Raw genomic sequence first — 21,394 nt, forward strand, 5'->3', positions numbered from 1 at the left:
TAACACAAGCTAAATTCTAAGTTCTAAATCTGCAGTCTGGCTGAGCCACGTGACGTCACAGAAAATTAATCTGTGAAACCAGTTCCCGGGGATTCGAATAAGGAGCCGAATATTTACTATAGGGGATCAATATGGGGAAACGGTTCACAAAAGGGATTAGATTCAATGGAATTGATTTTCTTATTGATTATCATCCCTACTAGTTAGAACGTATTGCAATCTACTGTGCTATGTTGAGCAAATGGTAAGAAAAAAAAACACGTAATACGCATATTCATACACGAGCTGGCGTTGGCCACAATTCACATCGAGTCACTTAAAACACAGGCCCCACCTTTTAAAGCAATATAAATTCACAGTCATAGATACTACAGTAGATAGCAAGGATGGCGAGTGGATAAAAATAATACCTGCACCCCACATGTACTCTATTATTTATGATGCAAAATCTATTTTTATTCAAATGATTGATGGGATAATTGATAGAACACGCAATTCGAAACATATTCAATAACTATAGCCCTGGTTTTACAGGTGAGGCAAGGCAGCCTTGGTGAAAATATTTGTGTATTGGACGGACATACATGGGATCCAACATTTCCAGCATGTCAATAAATCACTGCTTTTGGAACATAAAATGGGCACCATGTCTTTGTAAATGTTCAGGCGGACTGCTTTCTTGTCATATGGAAAACGATGTGAAAATGATTCCGTTCGTACTCGTCTGTTTCTTAGCATGAATCACTGTAACTTATTTAGCAAAACTGACTGTGCTTTTGTGAACTAGCTCCACTTTGTCCGCAGCCATGTTGTTGGTGTCAGCTGGAAGACACTTTGGACTACAGCAGCTAAAAGAAATTTGGTTAACAAAATCTTGACAAACTCAAATTCATTCATTAATTTTCCGTACTGCTTATCTTCGCTCGGTTCATGGTATGCTGGAGCCTATCCCATCTTACTCTGGGCGAGAGGCGGGGTACACCCTGAACTGGTCGCCAGCCAATCGCAGGGCTCATAGAAAAAAAAAAAACTATTCACACTCACATTCACACTTACGGGCGATTTAGAGTCTTCAATTAATCTACCATGCATGTTTTTAATTGATGAATTTGATTAAATGCCCAGCCCTAGCCCAAATATTCCAATTCATCTAACTGATTGGCCATTACACGACAATCATTGTGACAGACTAATTGGAATTCAGTGACATTACATTTGAGCTCTTCCTGGCACTGCTTTAATAATAATATTGATATCCACTATTTATAACTTGACACTGGAAAAAAAATGACGAGGTATCAGTGGTGAGCACTTTCCCATCGTGTTGTCATAAATGTCAGATGGTCAGATAGGCACAATGTGACGTGCACATTTCAGCACTTTTCTGTGTTGTGGGCTGGTGGTGAAACATGTAAAGGTAAGCACATGATTGCAGCATAGTGCTTGTGGAGACCTAACCCACAATTCACAGAAAGTGTCCTTTGTTCTGTGGAATAAGATTTGCTTTGTGTTCACATACGCCTCCCCAGGCTGAACATAACTCGTTTTAGCACAGCCTGGCCCATAGAATTAGCCACTCACATTTATTGTATACCACTACTGTTGTTTCATGTTGATCACTGCACCTGATTTAGTAGTGCATTTGAACATATGTCACAGTTGCCGTTGGGCTGTTTGTATAATACGTGTATGTATGTGTGTCTATATACACACATATATATATATATATATATGTATATATGTGTATATATATATGTATATATATATATACATATATATATATATATATATACACACATATATATATACACATATATACATATATATATACATATATACATATACATACATATATATATACATAAATAAAATTAAATCTGGGCTCTTAAACTTTAGCTCCTGGCAATGCTAGAATACTGTACTTTGGTTTTATATAGACAGTAAAATCAAAGGAGGAAGTGTTACAATTAGGAGAAGTCACAATGGTATGAGAAACAAGTGACAATATTATGAGAAATACATGATGATATGAGAATAGTTGTATTTTCAACCACTGGTAATGTTTTAAGAAAAAAGGTGTAATATTATTAAAGTCAGGCGGCACGGTGGACGACTGGTTAGAGCGTCAGCCTCACAGTTCTGAGGACCCGGGTTCAATCCCCGGCCCCGCCTGTGTGGAGTTTGCATGTTCCCCCCCCGGCCCCGTGCCTGCGTGGGTTTTCTCCGGGCACTCCGGTTTCCTCCCACATCCCAAAAACATGCATGAATTGGAGACTTTAAATTGCCCGTAGGCATGACTGTGAGTGCGAATGGTTGTTTGTTCCTATGTGCCCTGCAATTGGCTGGCAACCAGTTCAGGGTGTACCCCGCCTCCTGCCCGATGACAGCTGGGATAGGCTCCAGCACGCCCGCGACCCTAGTGAGGAGAAGCGGCTCAGAAAATGGATGGATGGATGGATTATTAAAGTCATTCATGTGATTGAAAGTAGCATTTTCTTTTAAGTGCCTATACCAAAGTATAAGAATACTCACCATTTTAATTAGGTAAAATTGTAAAATCTAATACCTCGCCTAAGTCGACTTAAAAAGGTTGCCACAAAATTGCTGACTCTAAGCTCTAACCAAAAAAGAATAAATGTTCAGCCCGGAGCCACGTTTGCGCCGCGGAACCAATGTTTCACATGGAATCGATTCTAAAAAGATTCGATAGTAATAGCCCTAATTGTAATAAGAGAATACAGACACAATGTTACAAGAATAAAGGCATATCGTGAATGTAAAGTTAAAGCTGAAAAGGTTAAAACTACAAATTTCAGCTTCTTGTAATATTACAACTTTATTCTTGTACATTATAATTTGTTTTCTTGTGTTCATGCCATTGTCTTCTCAGACACATATATGAACGTTTTTGTCAGTGATGATGACCAAGTGTTCTTATTCTTCACGCTGTGGTGTTTTTCTCTGTCCTTTTTCTTTCTAGGCCCTCTGGACAAGTGTTGTATCTGAGTCGCTGTCACTCTCTCTCAAGCAGTTAGTTTGAACAGTTTGCACCAGCTGGTCTGCCGCCCCCTCCCAACCCAGACAGTCTTCTGCCCCAGCATGAATGAAGTCAGCGTTGTGAGAGAGGGATGGCTCCACAAGAGAGGTACAGTATCGCTAATGCTATTGTGTGTTCCCAAATCTTTGTGAATTTCTGCCTAACTCGCTTAGAAATGTGGGCCTCTCGCTGATGAGCACCACATGATTTTGTCGCATTGATGATTGATTTTAGTGTACATTTGTTTCATTACTAAATCCAGAAACAGTTTTAATCAGTTAAAAATTAACTGTGATCAACTTTTGTGTCACTAGGTGAGTACATTAAAACCTGGAGGCCTCGTTATTTCATCCTAAAGAGTGACGGTTCCTTCATCGGCTACAAAGAGAAGCCCGAAGTGTCCAGCGATCACAGCCTGCCACCTCTCAACAACTTCTCCGTCGCAGGTCAGTTCCGCATCCCGGCTGGTGCATGTGGTGTTGAACTTTGACATGTTTCTTTCCATGCTTTGGTGACCCCTTCCTCCAGTCTTCTTATCTAGTAGCTCTGTGCTTTGTAGAATGCCAGCTGATGAAGACGGAGAGGCCCAGGCCCAACACGTTTGTCATCCGCTGCCTGCAGTGGACCTCAGTCATTGAACGCACCTTCCATGTAGACAGCAATGAGGAGAGGTATGTTTCAAAACAAAGTCATCCACACTGCTACTGACGATAATCTTTGGCTATTGAAACAATGTATAATGAAATGTGGTTTTCCTGAAACGTTTGGTGGGAATCATAATTTTATGAGCTTCAAGACATTTGCTCAAGAGTTGAAGTTCCACTCTAAACTAATGGAGATGTTTGTCTTTAAACCTTGATCCTATCATGATTTTATTTACCATTGACATTGTTATCTTGAGTGAGTCTCAAGTTTCAACAGTAGAGTAACGTATGCTCTCCAAAGAAACACAGGGCGCTTCAACAACCCATTGTTCATTAAGGCAGGGAAATCCATTTTTGTGAGAATTACATTTCCACTCAAAATAGAATTTGGGGCTAAATTAGACTCGATTATAACCGAGCAGGCTCTTTTTGTTCATGTAACCTTTGCTAAGTCTTTAAATAACAAACATGGCTTGATGGAGCAGGTTTGGCTGATTCGTTTTTGCAGTATTTTTTTGTACCATCTGAATTTCACTAACTATTTACTCTTCCTGTTTAAATGTACTTCATAATAATACAAACATTTATCGAGGGAAAATTTGTTTCTAAATATGAAGGGACATTGTCATTCAAATGTGTTTATATGCACTGTTGTTTTAGGGAAGAATGGATGCGATCGATCCAGGCGGTGGCAAACAGCCTAAAGAGTCAGCAGCAGGACGAGGAGCCCATGGAGATCAAATTTGGCTCGCCGAGTGACAGCAGCGGCGCAGAGGAGATGGAGATCGCCGTGTCTAAATCCCGCTCAAAAGTGGTCAGCTCACATTTTATAAGTGTTTTCAAGCCTCGTTTTACGCCGAGGGGTTATTTGCGGCTTGATAACAGGAGTTGATGTGTTTTGGCCATTGTGGCTTTTCTGTCATCGCCTCAGCAGAACATGAGTGATTTCGACTACCTGAAGCTACTGGGCAAGGGGACGTTCGGCAAAGTAATCCTGGTGAAGGAGAAGGCTACGGGCATGTACTACGCCATGAAAATCCTCCGCAAAGAAGTCATCATTGCTAAAGTTAGTGCTTGTCTCGTTGCAATGTCTTCTAAAGAACCAGTGCATAGGGTTTAGAACATGCTTTGGTGTCTTAAATGATCACTTTGCGGCTGGGGTACGGTAGGTTCTTTTGTCCCACCGGTATACATTACATTTTTAGTTGATGATGCTTTTTTATTTTATTATTATTATTATTTTTAAACCTTTCCTGTTCAACTTCATGGCCTTGCAGAATGGTGGCTCTGTATACCTTTGTGCTAGAACAGTTTTGCTGTGTAACAGGGGAGTTTGAAATACTCTGCTTATTTACATTTTTTTTATTATTATTCTGATGTTTATTGAAAATGCAGCCAGACAGAAAAGGGTTTTAGGGGAATGAGAGAGGGACAGAGTGGACAAGGGGTGAAAACCACAGCAGAACAATAGTGAGACAGTCTAGATATTTGAACACAAGTAACATTACAACAGTTATTTGTAGATTGGTGGGTGGGGGACACCCGGTGAGGACATGCAATAACCAACCAATGAAACAGATAAGAGAGGACAGAAAAGGGAAGGACAGGATGTGGGAAAGTGAGCAAGGCAGTGCTACTGTGGAGTAGTGCGGTGGGATTCTTTTTTAGTGTCTAAACACCTGTAAGAACCTGTGAGTTGATATGTTAGTATAACCTATGTTGTTATAAGTGATTCCAGCAAAAGTAATTAAAGTCTGTATTGTTTCTTTCGGACTTATTAGTGAATGAACACCATATCAGATGCATGTTAGTCAACTAGTGTGCGGAGTTGCTTAGCCGGCACATTGAGGAACCAGGGGAACGCCACTGACCACGCAGGACCCAGGAAGGTCCCAAGGCCGACCGAAGCGCCCTGAGAGGCGGAGGGGCACGGGCACCGGAACACCGCACCCCCACCCAGTGCAGCCACCGCCCCCATAACCCCCGGAGAGCATGGGGGCCCCAGCCACCAACAGGGCCCAACACAGGATCCGGCTGCCACCCCCCCCAAAAAAAAATAAACAGTCGTAGCCCACTTAAGCAAGCCCAAGTTAAGCGCCCATTGTGAGTAGGGTTGGGCATCGAGAACCGACCGGAACCGGGACCAACGTCCTGGCCTCCCCCCGGAACCAACCAAACCCCCAAAAAAACGGCCCCCAGTCCCGACGGCCACAGTCCGCCCAGCTGTAAGATGAAGTGGCGAAAACTAACGAAGAAGAACACGCACGAAGACGCGCCCGGCCAAGTGTCCTCCCCAGCCTTTCCCTGCCCATCCCCCACAGATGGGTGTATGATGCATTGAAACTGGAGGACCGACAGAGCAGAGAAGGGGGGAGTGGGTGGGTGGGAGGATGGGGTGAGCAGACCGGAAATCAGCACAAATGTGTCAGCACCCGGCCCGGCGGCCCCCACCATACCTGGTGCCAGCCCCCGGGGGACCCTGAATGAGATATGATTGATGGTGTTTTTTTTTTTTTAAACAAACATTTCTACAAAAACATTTTATAACTGACAGTTTTCCTCAAAGGGTTGACCTCAAATAGAGGCCTTCGCTCTACCACACGCCATGCTCTGATTAATCGCACAAAACATCATTGACTTGAATAAATACATGTAGTACCTCAAATAATTAAAAAAATAACAACAATTACCTTTACTGTACTGTTACTTTATCTGATGTCACTTTGTGTCATGGTAGACGTCTGTTTAGCAGATGTGGCATCTGTAAACCTGAAGTTTGCGGTGGAGAAAATGTGCATTGCAACACATTTCACCCTTGATTCACTTTTTCATACATGAGAAAATCCAGAAGACTGTCCAGTGAGATACATTGTGGTTATCGATGCCAATACTGTCATAGCCAGTGTAATTTTCTGTTACGTAATTGTGCTTTATATTCACTCTATTACTGGTAGTTTGTGTCTGTGCTTACACTTGTTACATGTACAAAATGTATATTTGCTTTAGGATGAGGTAGCCCACACAGTGACAGAGAGCAGAGTCCTCCAAAATACGCGGCATCCCTTTCTAACAGTAAGTCACCAAGCCCCTAGTTCTTCAAAATCCAACTGTCATTTATAGTCTGAATGATGCTGTGACATCAGTTTTCCTCTTTTCACTCAGACGCTAAAATATGCTTTTCAAACAAATGACCGTCTATGCTTTGTGATGGAGTATGCAAATGGGGGAGAAGTAAGTTATTCTCTTTATCTCACTTGCATGCATGTTTTTGAAAGATTTCTCATCTGTGTAAAGACGTTATTTAGTGACTTTTAAACATTTTGAATATTCTTTAAATCCGGTGTCGTCTTTGTTGATTTGCAGCTCTTCTTTCACTTATCCCGGGACCGAGTGTTCACAGAAGACAGAGCCCGATTTTATGGTGCAGAAATAGTATCAGCACTGGAATACCTACACTCATGCAATGTCGTTTACAGGGATTTAAAGGTAAGGTGTCACCCTTCCTATTAATATATTTTTTGCATTGATAAGGAAGTGATACTTTTGTCTAAATGTTTACAACTGCATTTAAAACTAGACTTTACACCGATCTGATCGGCCTGATTGGTATCGGCCGATAATTAGCATTTTATGCTGATCGACTTAAATGTCATAATTTGCCAATCCGATCAATGCTCCGTAAAATACATTTACTCCATGTCGCCATCGTGTACAGTATATTTGAATCCAAAAGCTAGTTTATTTTTAGCCTTGTCGCATGTCTTTTGACGTAGTACTGTAAATATCTGACCACCAATAAAGTTATTTTAAAAAATGTCGGCGGTGTGGGACAGACAACGCGCCCTGTGTTTATAAGAACAAAATCGGGAAAAACGTGTGTTGGTGGTCACCGGTGCTCGGGAGAGGACATTTGTTTAAGGCTTGAGGTATGTTCACGCTTGAAAGCAGGCAAAAAAACGTTATGTAGCCTAGCAAGCTAGTGGTAGCAGTAACGGTTGTAAGTGAACATCCAGGCGTTCTGTCGAATCATGCTCTAAAGTTTTGTTGTGTGTGAAGTAATTTAATTCATGTTAAATCATGTTTTAACATTGGGTTGACCTGACTCGATAGAATACATGACCTGACTAGAGCAGTGATTTCCAACCTTTATGGAGCCAAGGCACATATTTTACAATTGAAATATCTCACGGCACACCAACAAACAAAAATGTCACAAAAAGTGGTTACATTCATTACTGTATGTACTTCCTGCCATCTAATAGAAGACGATTATTTTGTTCTGTCTGTCACTATGCCTCACTGGCATAAATATATGAACAAAGATACATTATTCCAAGGAGTGGCCGTCCTGTAAAGATGACTGCAAGAGCAAAGTGCAGAATGCTCAATGGGGTTAAAAAATATAATAAAATACCCTAGAGTGTCACCTGAAGACATACAGAAATCTCTGGCACATGCTAACATGTGCCACATGGGGATCATGGGAGAACACCAAGGAGGAAGCCATTGCTGTCATAAAAAACATTGCTGCACACGTGGCAAGATGGCGCCAGTGTGTCAGGCAGGCCATCAGCCACTCCACCTGTTGTCTGCGTTTTTTTCTGTTTGCAACACTTGTACAAACCATCCACTCTCTGCTGGTATATGATCACCAAACGATACTAGATCTGAGGATCGCCGCTGGAAATGTGCGTAAATTGGACTATTACGGGGGGCGAGGAACGGAGCCCCCTTTCCTATCGGACATCCCTTCATACCTCCGACGCACTCTTATTCCACCACCTCTGCGTAAAAGGCACCGATGTCAGGGAAAGCGTGGCGGCTGCCTTGTGAGACTGAGGGCCGTGTTGGCACGTCCCGATCAAGGTGGTTTTGGAGCTGGTCCTTGCCTGTGTGTCACTCAGCGTTCCCTGGAACCTGTTCCTGCCTGTCTGGTTACGTTGGCGCGGTCCGATGTGGCTTTCCAGCCCCGCGGCCCCTGCTCTCCATGTCTCCGCTGGCGCACACTGAATCTGGAGTATTTGCGCCCTCTGTGTCGAGCTTCCTCGTCACCTGTTCACCCTGACCAGCCAGCTCCTGCTAGGTTTGGCCTGGTCAACCCCAGATCGCTTGGGAATAAAACATTTATCCTTAAGGACTTCTTCATATCTCGGGAACTGGACTTCCTCTTTATCTTTGAGACCTGGCTGAGTGCTGGTGAGTCCTGTGTTTTCACGGAACCTTTACCTGACGAGTGCTGCTATTTCAATTCCCCCCGGACATCTGGCTGAGGTGGAGGAATTGCGACTGCTTTTAAGAGTGATTTTAAATGCAAACAGATATCACTCTCATCTCCCGCCAGCTTTGAACTGAGTCTGTTTGATCAGGGACATTCACACAGAGTGTTGTGTGTGGTGGTTTATCGGCCCCCTAAATATAACAAATACTTTTTAACGGACTTCTCGATGTTCTTGGCGGATATTATACCCAAATATGACCGGGTTCTTATTGTTGGTGATTGTAATATTCACGTGTGTTGCCCCAAGAACCCTTTAGCGAGGGACTTTCTAAGCACCATCGACTCTTTTAATCTTGTCCAGTCTGTAACTGGGGTTGCGCATGATCGTGTTCACACACTTGATCTTGTGTGCATTCTATGGTTTGTCTGTTTCTCATCTGGAGATCTGTGATGCTTTTTTCTCTGATCATATGCCTGTACTGTTTGAAGCTGCTGTTTGCTGTCAGTCAAACCTCACGCTACCGCTCGCAGATGAACTCTTCCACTGCTGCTTACTTCTCAACTGCCTTCAGTCAAAAATGTGTCATACCTGTGTATAGTGATACTGAGGCTTTGAACACTTGGTTCCTCGACACCTGTCACACTGCTATGGACATTCCGGCTCCATTAAAAATTAAAACAGAGGCTGAGCCCTGGCTGAATGAAACAACCCGTGCTTTCTGACAGGCGAAGGGCTGAGAGGAAGTGGAAAAAGGACAAATTACAAGTGTCTTTTCAAATGTTGAGAGATTCCTGGTGTCATTACCAATCCTCTGGTAAAGCTGCTAAGAAATTTTTTTTTTCTGATATTGTCCTGTTAAACTCTCACAAGCCTTGTGTTCTCTTTAAGGTTATCTAGTCTACCTTGAATGTACCACAGACTGTTGGAATTGGAACTGTGTGTGAAAACTGTCTTCACTTTTTCCTTGAGAAATTCACTTCTCCCAGAACACTTTGAAGCACTCCGGTTCACCAAGTGATATTGTCCCTCCCTGACTTTTTAAGGAGGTTTTCCCTTCTATTGGACCATCATTTACTGCAGTTATTAATAGTAGTCTGTTTGCAGGAGTGGTTCCCATTAATTTTAAACATGCCATTGTGCAACCTTTTTTACAAAAAAAAACCTGTGCTGGATCCCACTGTTTTGGCAAATTTTAGTCCTATCATCAAGTTGCCTTTCCTTTCTAAAATCTTGGAAAAGATTATCTATTCCCAGGTTGTGGAGTTTATTAATAAAGTATCATTGAGCCTTTCCAATCTGGTTTTAAAACATTACACAGCACCGAATCAGCGCTTTTAAGAGTTTTTAATGACATCTTTTTAGCTACTGACTATGGTCACTGTGTTGTCTTAGCACTTTTAGATCTGACTTCAGCCTTTGATACTGTGGACCATGATATCCTGATTACTCGTTTGGAGCAGTGGGTGGGCATCAGAGGCACAGCACTTGAATGGTTCAGGTCCTACCTGTCTCAGCGAACCTTTTGTGTTAACCTTGCGGACTCTTTGTCTTCCACTTCTCCCCTTTCACATGGGGTGCCACAGTGTTCCGTGTTTGGCCCTCTCTTATTTTCCCTCTATTTATTCCCACTCTGCTCAATTCCCAAGAAGCATGGTATTTCTTTTCATTATTATGCAGATGACAGTCTGATCTTAAGTTTGACACCCAAATTAAAGCCGTGGTTAAATCCAACTTTTCCCAGTTAAGGCAGCTAGCAAAAATCAAACCGGTCTGCAACTGCTTCAAAATGCTGCAGCTCGTCTTTTAACTAGCACAGGAAAGTATGAGCATATATCACCCATTTTAGCTTCATTCCACTGGTTGCCTGTTGGTTTTCGGATTCATTTTAAAATTATTTTAATTGCTTTTAAAGCCTTGAATGGCCTTGCCCCATCGTACCTCTCTGAGCTGCTGCACCCCTACATTCCCAGCCGGTCTCTCAGGGTTTGCTGTTGCACCCCCAAAACTGTGGAATGTTTTGCCATTCCACATCAGACAAGACTCCTCTTTGTCTCATTTTAAATCCTTGCTTAAAACCCATCTTTTTACCAAGGCTTTTAACACCAGTTACTGTATCTGATGTGATGTATATCTGTTGTGTTGGCAGTGCATTTTATTTTGTTGATTTTACCTACTTCATTTTATGTAGTTTTTATCTCATTTTATTTAGTTTTTATCCTCATTTTGTATTTTTTGCTGTGTTTTTATTGCTTTGTACTGCAATTTGGGAACCATGTGTTTGTTTAAATTGTGCTATGTAAATAAAATGGATTGGATTGGATTTGAAGTTTGGTAAAGAGTACTTGGATGTTCCAGAGCACTACTGGCAAAATATTCTGTAGAGAGATGAAACCAAAGTTGAAGTGTTTGGGAGGAACACACAATGTCATGTGTGGAGGAAAACTGCACACCAACATCAAAACCTTATACCAACTGTGAAGCATGGTGGAGGGTGCATCATGGTATGGGCATGTTCTGCTTCGATGGGATCTGGACAACTTTGTATCATCAATGAAAAATGCATTCACAAGCTTATCAAGATATTTTACAGAAGAACTTGAGGCCATCTGTTCAAGCTCAAAAGAGGGTGGATTTTGCAACAGGACAATGAACCAAAATACAGAAGCAAATTAATCACAGAATGGCTTCAGAAGAAGAAAATACTTGCTCTGGAATGGCCCAGTCCAAGTCCTAACCTCAATCCGATTAAAATGCTGTGGCATGACCTCAAGAAAGCTATTCACACCAGACATCTCAGGAATCTTGCTGAACTGCAACAGTTTTGGAAAGAGGAATTAATGTTTCAAAATTCATCCTGATTGTTGTGCACGTTCTATTCTGCAACTACAGGAAAGGTCTGGTTGTGGTTATTGCAGCCCAATGAGGGTCATCCGGTTGTTAAATCCAAGGGTTCACATACTTTTGCCTCCCTGTCATGTGAATGTTTACATCATTTTTAATAAAAATATTAATAGTTTTGTATTGTATTGGTTTAATCAGACTCAGTTTATTCTTGTGATTTACATGAAGGTCAGACCATATTTATGACAATTTATGCAGAAATTTAAGAAACGACAAAAGGTTTCCAACATACTTTTCCCTCCAACTATAAACACCTCCATCAGAATAAACAGGCCAAAGCTGAATGGAATTTCATTTGGTTTCACAGGGGTGGAATATTCGTTTCCCCAAATCGATCATATAAATGGATCAATTGTAATAGTCAGGCTGCGTTCTTTCTGCACATGCTCAGTTTTTACATAAATGCACAGTGACATTGTAGTTTGCGCCCTTGAAAATATGGTGTCTTCCAACCAGAGCTGGTCCGCTTCGCAGAGCTTTTTTTTTAACTACTTGTAACTTTTTAGCTAGCTGTTGCTTTAATAAAACTGAGTATGAGACAGGGGGAAGACAACAACCATAACAAAAACCCATGACAGTACTCCACCCCCCCCCCCCCCCCCCCCAACGGACGGCCCCGGAGCCCCAGTATGCGCAATGTGGAAGTCCCGAATGAGCGAGTCACCCACGATAAACCCAGACGGCACCCATGAACGTTCCTCAGGCCCGTAGCCCTCCCAGTCCACCAGATATTGAAACCCCCTCCGACGAGACGACAACAGCTGCCTCACCGTGAAGACTGGGCCCCAGTCCACGAAACGGGGGAGGAGGGGGCCTGGAAGGCCGGACCAGAGGGGACTCCCGAGCGGGCTTGAGAAGGCTGACGTGAAATGCAGGGTGGACCCGCATCGACCTTGGGAGCCTGAGCTTCATGGTGACAGGGTTGATGACCTTTGTGATGGGGAGGGGCCCAACAAACCTGGGAGCGGGACTCCACCCGGCTTGGAATATGCTTGGTGGAGAGCCAAACTCGCTGACCCACTTTGTAGTTCGGTGCCGGTGTCCTCCTACGGTCAGCTGCGGTCTTGTAGGACCGTCCTTGGCGTAGCAACATTCGGCGTGCGTGCTCCCAGGTCCTCCTGCAGCGTCTCACCAAGGTCAATGCAGATGGAACCGTGGACTTGGGGGCTATGGCAGGAATCAGAGATGGTTGGTAACCGTGCACAATGTGAAAAGGCGATAGACCAGTGGATGCAGAGGAAAGAGAATTGTGAGAAATCTCGACCCAAACCAGCTTCTGAGTCCAGGATTGTGGCTCCTGTGAAGCGAGACATCGGAGCCCAGTCTCCTGGTTCAGCCTCTCAGTTTGTCCGTTGGTTTCAGGATGAAACCCAGATGACAGACTGACAGTAGCACCTATTAAACTGCAAAACTCCTTCCAAAATCGTTAAATGAATTGGGGGCCCCTATCAGATACCACATTCTTGGGAAAACCATGAAATTTGAATACCTGGTGTATCATTAACTCAGCAGTTTCTTTAGCTGAGGGGAGTTTCAGCAGTGCAATGAAGTGTGCCATCTTAGAGAACCTGTCAACAACTGTGAGAATGGTGGTATTTCCTTTAGAGGCCGGTAATCCTGTCACAAAGTCTACGGAAATGTCTGACCAAGGACGTTGTGGTATTGGCAGGAGTCACATCTCCCCAGAAGGACGTTGACTAGAGGGCTTGTTAGCAGCGCATACCTGGCAAGCATTGACGTAATTGATAGCATCCCTTCTAACATTAGGCCACCAAAAGCGCTGTCCGACCACAGATTGTGTTTTGGTAATGCCTGGGTGACATACAGTCCCTTTAGTGTGAGCCCAGTGGATGACTCTTCCCCTTAAGGTCGGGACCACATAAAGCCTGTTTTCAGGGCAATCTTCAGGGCTAAGAGTCTTATTTGGAGCCTCTTTTACCACAGTTTCAATGTCCCAAAAAGCAGAAATAAAACATGACTTGGGCAAAATGGTTTTAGGGCCGGACAAAGAATTCTCTTCGCAGAAAATGCGTCATAAAGCATCTGGCTTACCATTTTTAGAACCAGGTCGGTAGGATAACATGAAATGAAATCTTCCATCTAGCCTGCCTAGCATCTAATCTTTTAGCAGACTTAAGAAGAACCTTAAGTTCTTAAGAACCTTAAGAACCAAGAACCTTGAGTATTCAAGGTTCTTGTGATCTGTCCATACTAAAAACTGAGTCTGAGCCCCTTCTAGCCAGTGCCCCCACTCTACCAAAGCAAGCAGTTCACTGTCACCTATATCATAATTTCTCTCAGCTGGAGTCATTTTTTAGAGAGATAAGCACAGGGATGTAACTTACCATCCTTGAGACATTTCTGGGAGAGCACTGCTCCTATTCCGGCATCAGACGCATCAACTTCCACAACAAACTGCTGTTTGGGATCTGGCAAAGTGAGGACTGGAGCGGAGGTAAAGCTCAATTTTAGTTTCTGTAAAGCTGACTGACAAACCGGGTTCCACACAAGGGGTCTGTGTGGCGAGGTAAGCTCATGCAAAGGTGAGGCTGTTGAACTGAAATTTCTAATGAACTTTCTGTAGAAATTTGCGAACCCTAAGAACCTTTGTACATCCTTGCGTGACGTGGGAGTGGGCCAATTAGTCACGGCATCAACTTTGCAAGGTTCCATTTTGACTTCACCTTGAGCCAGCACGAAACCCAGAAAAGAAACGGACGCCTTGTGGAACTCACATTTCTCAGCCTTGACATAGTTCATTCTGCAGTAACTGCTGCAACACAGAGCGGACATGAATAATGTGAGTCTCCTCATCCGGGGAGAATATCAAAATATCTTCCAAATAGACAAAAACATACATTCAACATGTCACGCAAGACATCATTGACAGCTGGAGCGTTAGTGAGTCCAAAAGGCATTACCAAATACTCATAATGTTCCGTTGGTATGTTGAATGCTGTTTTCCATTCATCCCCCTCCCTTATCCTGACTAGATGATACGTGTTTCTTAAGTCTAGTTTGGTGAAAACCTTTGCTCGCTCCAGGAACTCAAAGGTGGTGGAATGAGAGGAAGAGGGTACCTGTTTTTCACAGTTATTTCGTTGAGACCCCGGTAATCGATACAAGGTCGCAGGGTCTTGTCCTTTTTGACCACAAAGAAAAATCCTGCTCCTGCAGGGGTTGAAGATGGGCGAATGATCCCGGCTGCCAGTGATTCTTCCACATACTCCTTCATAGCCTTGTGTTCCGGCCCCCAAAGAGAGAAAAACCTCCCCCGTGGAGGTGTGGTTCCAGGCAGCAAGTCAACTGCATAGTCATAAGGTCTGTGGGGTGGAAGGGATTTGGACTTGGAAAAAAACTTCTTTAATGTCATGGTAACAGGTGGCCACTTGAGACAAGTTAGGATCCCCAGATGGGGTCTGTGGAATTTCATTTGAAACCTATCCCTAAACATTACATGGAGCCTTGAAACAGTTCTGGGTGCAATTGCTGCCCCATGACATAACATGCCCAGAGGACCAGTCAATGTGGGGGTTACGTAATTTCAACCAAGGGTTCCCTAAAATAAATTCATAATTCATAGGGTCACAAACATGAAAACTAATGCTTTCCGAGTGAGAATCAGGAAATGTTAATGTGAGTGTTTGGGTGCGGTGAGTGATCTTTCCCATAAAACTGCCGTCTGCAGCATAAGCGTTGCGGTGGCATCTTACTTGAAAGGTTCTAAGGTGCATATGTCTAACGAGGAGGGAGTTGAGTAAACCAGTCAGAACCAGAGTCAATCAATACAGATGTATGAATCTCTTGATCTGGAGAGCATAGTGTCACTTTAGTTAGACTCACTGCTCCCGTATCCTTGTTACCGGCAACTTTGACATGACAGTTGCTCACGGAATGACCCAACTGCCCGCAGCAGAAGCACCGCCCTTCCCTCAGCTGGCGTTGACGTTCCTCAGGGGAGACGGAACCTTCCCAGTTGCATCTGTTCATCCGTGATGACGCTAGCCAGTGAATTGAGACTGGCAACAGGGGATCTGCCTTGGTTTGTGTGGTCACCGATGCTCGTCCTCCAAGTGCACGGTGGCGCATCCTTCCGCCGATCTCCGTCCAGCTCGCGATCCAAAAGCCTTTTGTCGATCTTTATGGCGAGAACGATGAGAGTGTCCAAGTCGGTCGGCAGGTCTAGTGGGACTAAATGATCTTTGACGGCAGGGGACAGTCCTTGAAAAAAATGCATCGAGTAGTGCCCTGTTGTTCCACTGACTCTCAGCTGCTACAATGGGAAACTCAATTGCGTAATCTGACACCCTGCGCTTGCCTTGTTGTAAGGTGACAAGGGAGCGAGCTGCCTCACGATGTGGTGTGGGATACTGAAAAACTTGCTCCATAGTCTTTACAAAAGAAGCCCAAGAATGACACGCGGCGGAATGGCAGCTCCATTCAGCAGTAGCCTCCGCACGACCAGTCAGGTGGGAAATGACAAAAGCAATCTTTGCCCGCTCGGTGGGGAAGGCAGCTGCCTGGACCTCAAAGTGGAGTTCGCGCTGAGCGATGAACGGCTTAATATTACCAGAATCTCCAGAGAACCTCTCTGTTCGAGAGAGCTTTGGGCAGACAGCAGCGGAGGTGGCAGGTGGCGGCATGGTGACTGCTTCACATGGAAACAGTCGTACAGTGGTAGCATCGGGTGCTGTGCCAGCTGGTTCCTTGTTCTGAACCATATTCATTAGAACTTCAAACTGTGAGGGCACCTGTCTCATCATAGTGTCCTGATGCTCTGACAGTCCCTTTCGATGAAGGTGAAGGGCAGCAAGCTGCTCATCCTGCTTCGAGATGCGTTGACCCTGCGCTTGAAGGGCTTTGCGCACCGGGCCTGAGTCTGCTGGGTCCATGTTATGGCCCGTTCGTTCTGTCATGAACAGAACAAAGGACAGGACCCAAAATGCATGACTCCAATTCAAATGGAATGTTTCAAAAAGAGAGGTTTAATAAACGGGCAGAGGTCGGTACACAGGCAGGCAATCCAAAAAGGCAACAGTATCCAAAAAACGTGAGGCAAAAACGCAAGGTCAATAATCAGAACAGGGTCTAGTTTTACTATGAGTCGGTGACGTGGAAACAAGGAATGCTGGAACATGACAACAAGGTACAACGAACTGGCGACCAGAAAGAATGAGACACGAGGTTAAATGCATCGGGTAATTAGGGTAAACGAGGCACAGGTGGCGAATATGCTCTCAGGAGCAGGTGTGTACGAGACAGGGGGAAGACAACAACCATAACACACACCCATGACAGAAAGACGCATCACCTAGTTTTCATGGCGACTTATCACAGTATGTAAGTTCGTTGCCAGTTAATGGCAAGCAAAGACCTGCAGCAAAGGTTTTTTGAACACATGTATCTCCAACTCTTGTCCAGCATCCAGACTGATGTTGTGTAAGGTTCTATTGTAAAAGATTTTAACATGCATAACAATAAATTCCTCATTAAATCTAAATGAAACTTGCTTTAATATTATATAAAATGTAAAAATAAAAATACAATATTTACATGTGGAGTGTAGTCAAGACTGCTTTTGTCATTGCTACTTATGCCTAAAATAAACAGTATTAAAGATTCAAGATGTTTTTCATGCACAATAAAAACACATCAATGAAAATCTTACTTTGTGAGTCCCCCCCACTCAAATATATTAATATAAAATTAAATAAGAACATGATATATATCATAATTTATTGCAAAACAAAATCATGACGTTATTTTTCTTACCATATATAAAGTGTCAAAAGTAAACGCAGTCGTTGTCAGTAGGTTCCACTTGTTAAGCTTAATTGCTCTGATTCAAAGCCTTCGAGTTTCAGGTTTCTTTGGTATGCGGTAAAAGCTCTTTGGATCAATCTTATCAAATATGTTCGAACAGCCGAGAACACAACACGCCACAACAATATTATATTATTGCTCCATCATTGTGATCGGCTCAGTGATCGGTTGTTGTTTTTTAACTCGCTGATCGGCCCCAGAATTCCTGATCGTATAAATCCTAATCGGAATAGATCACGTCACATGTAAGCAGTTGACCAGAGATCTTCAATCGGAATGACAAAAAAGTCTAAACGTAAACCTGCCTACTGCAAAGTGTAGTAGTAGTAACTCCTGTTGTTTTCAATACATTGTCATGTCATCTGTCATGAATGCTGTCCACGTTTTTGTCATTTAGCGGCAAAGCAAATTTATTTATATAGTGCATTTCATACACAAGGTGACTCAATGTGCTTTACTTGATTAAAAGCATTTAAAAACAAAGAAAAAAAATAAGAGTACGATTAAAACAGCATACAATGCAAGAAATTAGAAATGCTCTAAAAAGCATGAGAAAACAGAGTAGTTTTTTACCTGTACTTAAAACTAAAGTAGCTAAATGAGACTTCACCATATTTGCTTTGGACTATTTGACCTGTCTGTCAATCTCAGAGCCCTTCTGGATTTATATCCCATTAGCATTTCTTGAATGTATTCAGGACCTAAACCATTAAGTGATTTATAAACCAGTAGCAAAACTTTATTCTAAAGCTGACTGGGAGCCAGTGTAAAGACCATTACAATAGTCAAGTCTGCTTGGCACATGCAAGCCTTCACTCTGGATATGTTCTTCAGATGGTAGAAGGCAGTTTTAGTAATTGATTTGATACGACTGTTGAAAGTCAGGTCGGAATCTATCAGTACACCAAGGTTTCGGACTTGGTCTTTGGTTTTTAAAGAGCGTGACTCCAGGTATGTACTAACAGCTATCCATCCATCCATTTTCCATACCGCTTATCCATACAATGGTCATGGGCGTGCTGGAGCCTATCCCAGATACCTTCGGGCAAGAGGCGGGGTACACCCTGAACCGGTCGCCAGCCAATCGCAGGGCACATATAAACAAACAACCATTCGCATTCACATTCACACCTACGGGCAATCTAGTCTTCAATCAACCTACCACGCATGTTTTGCGATGTGGGAGGAAACCGGAGCACCCGGAGAAAACCCATGCATGCATGGGGAGAACATGCAAACTCCACACAAGCGGGGCCGGGATTTGAACTTCGGTCCTCAGAACTGTGAGGCGGATGTGCTAATCAGTCATCCACCGTGCCCTCAGAGCAATCATCTTTTCTTTCCTGCCAAAAACAATTATCTAATTGAAGAAAACTTGACCTCATCCAGTTATCTGTTTTAGACAGTGACACAACACCTCAATTGGACGATAGTCATCTGGAGACACTGCTAGATATAACTGTGTCATTTGCATAGCTATAATAGTCAAAACTAAAGTTCTGAAGAATTTGACCCAAGGATAGCATATACAAGCTGAACAGGAGGGGTCCCAGAACTGACCCTTGAGGAACCCCATAGGTGATTGCCATTTGATGAAACTGAACACTTCCAATGGTAATAGAGTAAAGTAATTTGATTCCTTTTTTTGTTCAGCTGGAGAATCTCATGTTGGACAAGGATGGCCACATAAAGATAACGGACTTTGGCCTGTGCAAAGAGGGCATCACTGATGGCGCCACCATGAAAACCTTCTGTGGGACTCCTGAGTACTTGGCACCTGAGGTAACCTATATGCTGAACTTGACAAGAAGTTTTCACTGCAAAGTTCCATTTAAAATAAGGATCACACAACCACATGTGCGCAAAATAGAGTTTGAGTTTAACTTTGAGACACTCCCTTCACTCTACTCCAACAGGTACTAGAGGACAATGACTACGGTCGCGCCGTGGACTGGTGGGGCCTGGGCGTGGTCATGTACGAGATGATGTGTGGCCGATTGCCTTTCTACAACCAGGACCACGAGCGACTCTTTGAACTCATCCTCATGGAGGAGATCCGCTTCCCCAAGAACCTGGCCCCTGAAGCCAAGGCGCTGTTGGCTGGCCTGCTTAAAAAGGATCCCAAGCAGAGGTATGTCCAGAGCTTTGACATACACTACCATCGTCTAAGTTGTAATATCTAGTTTAATCTACAGTTCTATTAATTTGACTGGACAAATGTACATTGGAACCTCTAAAATCAAAGACAATCCATTCTCTTGACTGATTGACTTCCGAGATGTTTACTTCCATCCATTTTCTATTGCACTTGTCCTCATTAGTCGCGGAGCCTATCCCTGCTGAATTTGGACGAGAGGCATGTACACCCTGGATTGGTCGTCAGTCAAAAGCAGCACACATAGACAACCATTCACACTCACATTCAGACCTATAGGCAATTTAGTCTCTTCAATGAACCTAACATGCATGTTTTTAAATGAATGTGGGAGGAAGCCAAGGCACCCTGGACAAAACCCACACAAGAGCGAGGAGAACATGCAAAACTCCACACAGGAACTTCGAAGTTTTTTAATTTCAAAACAAATTTTCGCATAGAAAAAGATAGTGAAAGTGAATAAAGTTTGAATTTGACATTATGAAAGTCTCAAATCTCACAAGGATTTTTGGGAGATTTTTGGGAGTGACATGATGGTTTAACCTTCGAGGCATATTTTTCCCCAAAAATGTATTCAATCCAAATTGTATGACCCTTTTGACTTTGGAGGTTCTATTGTACCAGCATGACTTGACTGTTACCATTGTTCATTTAATCATTAGATTTTTTCCCGTGCCCCAGATAGCATTGGCTGTTTTGTATGACTTCAGAAGTCCCACTGTATAATGCGTAAAAGAACTTTGTTAAAGAATTGAGTACTGAAAAGGGGGAAAAAAAACTTTCCGTTTGTGTTGGCCTATGCTACATATATCGCAAAACACCAGATCTAAAATATTATTTTTTATCTAAGCCTTGTTATTTTCAAGACAAGACAAATGACATTCTATTTTGGCCATCCAGACACAAACTGAAGATGCATCTGTCCACGTTTGCTGCATTGCAGCTCGTCAATAGAACTTAGTTTTGCGAGCCCTTCTCTCTCATCTTGCCTTCAGCCAGCACATATGCAGTAATCCACATTTAAGCTGTGTTCCTTGATTAGGTTTTTTCGAGGCTAATGGCTATAAACAAGGATGTCATTGACTGTTGTTTTGAAGGAGCTCCAGTATTTTTAGGTAACTAAAATCGTGTCAGGAAGCTCTGCCTGCAGGTAAGAAAATTAAACATGAACGTCTCAAATTGGCCGTAACAAGGGAACAGCACATTTTAAGTGTGGTGTTTACACAAGCTGTGAGCTCAGTGGGTGGTGTTAACACTGTTTTTGTGTGTGTGTTGTGTGTGGTTTCCAGGCTCGGCGGCGGACCTGACGATGCCAAAGAAGCGATGACCCATAAGTTCTTCACCTCAATCAACTGGCAGGATGTCTTGGAGAAGAAGGTGACGCACTAGGAGAGGAAGGGTGCCATTTTGACCTTTTTAATTGTGGTGCTCTGAATGTCAACACTACTTTGCTTGTTCTTCTGCACAGCTCATCCCACCTTTTAAGCCCCAGGTCACCTCGGAGACAGATACGAGATACTTCGACGACGAATTCACTGCACAAACCATTACAATAACCCCGCCTGACAAGTGTAAGTACATCCACTGTGGTGCATCTGTAAGGTCACAGCATTGC

At 43.3% G+C, this 21,394-nt stretch overlaps 1 protein-coding gene across 2 annotated transcripts in view; it reads left to right on the forward strand.

Annotated features, from left to right (window-relative positions):
- The window catches only part of akt2 (v-akt murine thymoma viral oncogene homolog 2), a 35,375-nt gene that overhangs the window by 1,915 nt on the left and 12,066 nt on the right, over positions 1–21,394 (forward strand). The window contains exons 2-13 of one of the 2 annotated variants that reach the window (XM_061783329.1): positions 2,981–3,145; positions 3,352–3,483; positions 3,597–3,708; positions 4,342–4,495; positions 4,613–4,747; positions 6,688–6,753; positions 6,844–6,912; positions 7,045–7,167; positions 19,278–19,406; positions 19,541–19,755; positions 21,069–21,156; positions 21,248–21,350. In XM_061783329.1, the coding sequence (XP_061639313.1) occupies positions 3,100–3,145; positions 3,352–3,483; positions 3,597–3,708; positions 4,342–4,495; positions 4,613–4,747; positions 6,688–6,753; positions 6,844–6,912; positions 7,045–7,167; positions 19,278–19,406; positions 19,541–19,755; positions 21,069–21,156; positions 21,248–21,350 (1,372 nt within the window). In that variant the 5' untranslated portion in view covers positions 2,981–3,099. The remainder of the gene's footprint in view (positions 1–2,980; positions 3,146–3,351; positions 3,484–3,596; positions 3,709–4,341; positions 4,496–4,612; positions 4,748–6,687; positions 6,754–6,843; positions 6,913–7,044; positions 7,168–19,277; positions 19,407–19,540; positions 19,756–21,068; positions 21,157–21,247; positions 21,351–21,394) is intronic. The other variant, XM_061783330.1, reaches the window with a different exon arrangement.

The sequence above is a fragment of the Phyllopteryx taeniolatus genome, chromosome 8 (genome assembly GCF_024500385.1).
Source record: "Phyllopteryx taeniolatus isolate TA_2022b chromosome 8, UOR_Ptae_1.2, whole genome shotgun sequence".
Lineage (NCBI taxonomy): Eukaryota > Metazoa > Chordata > Actinopteri > Syngnathiformes > Syngnathidae > Phyllopteryx > Phyllopteryx taeniolatus.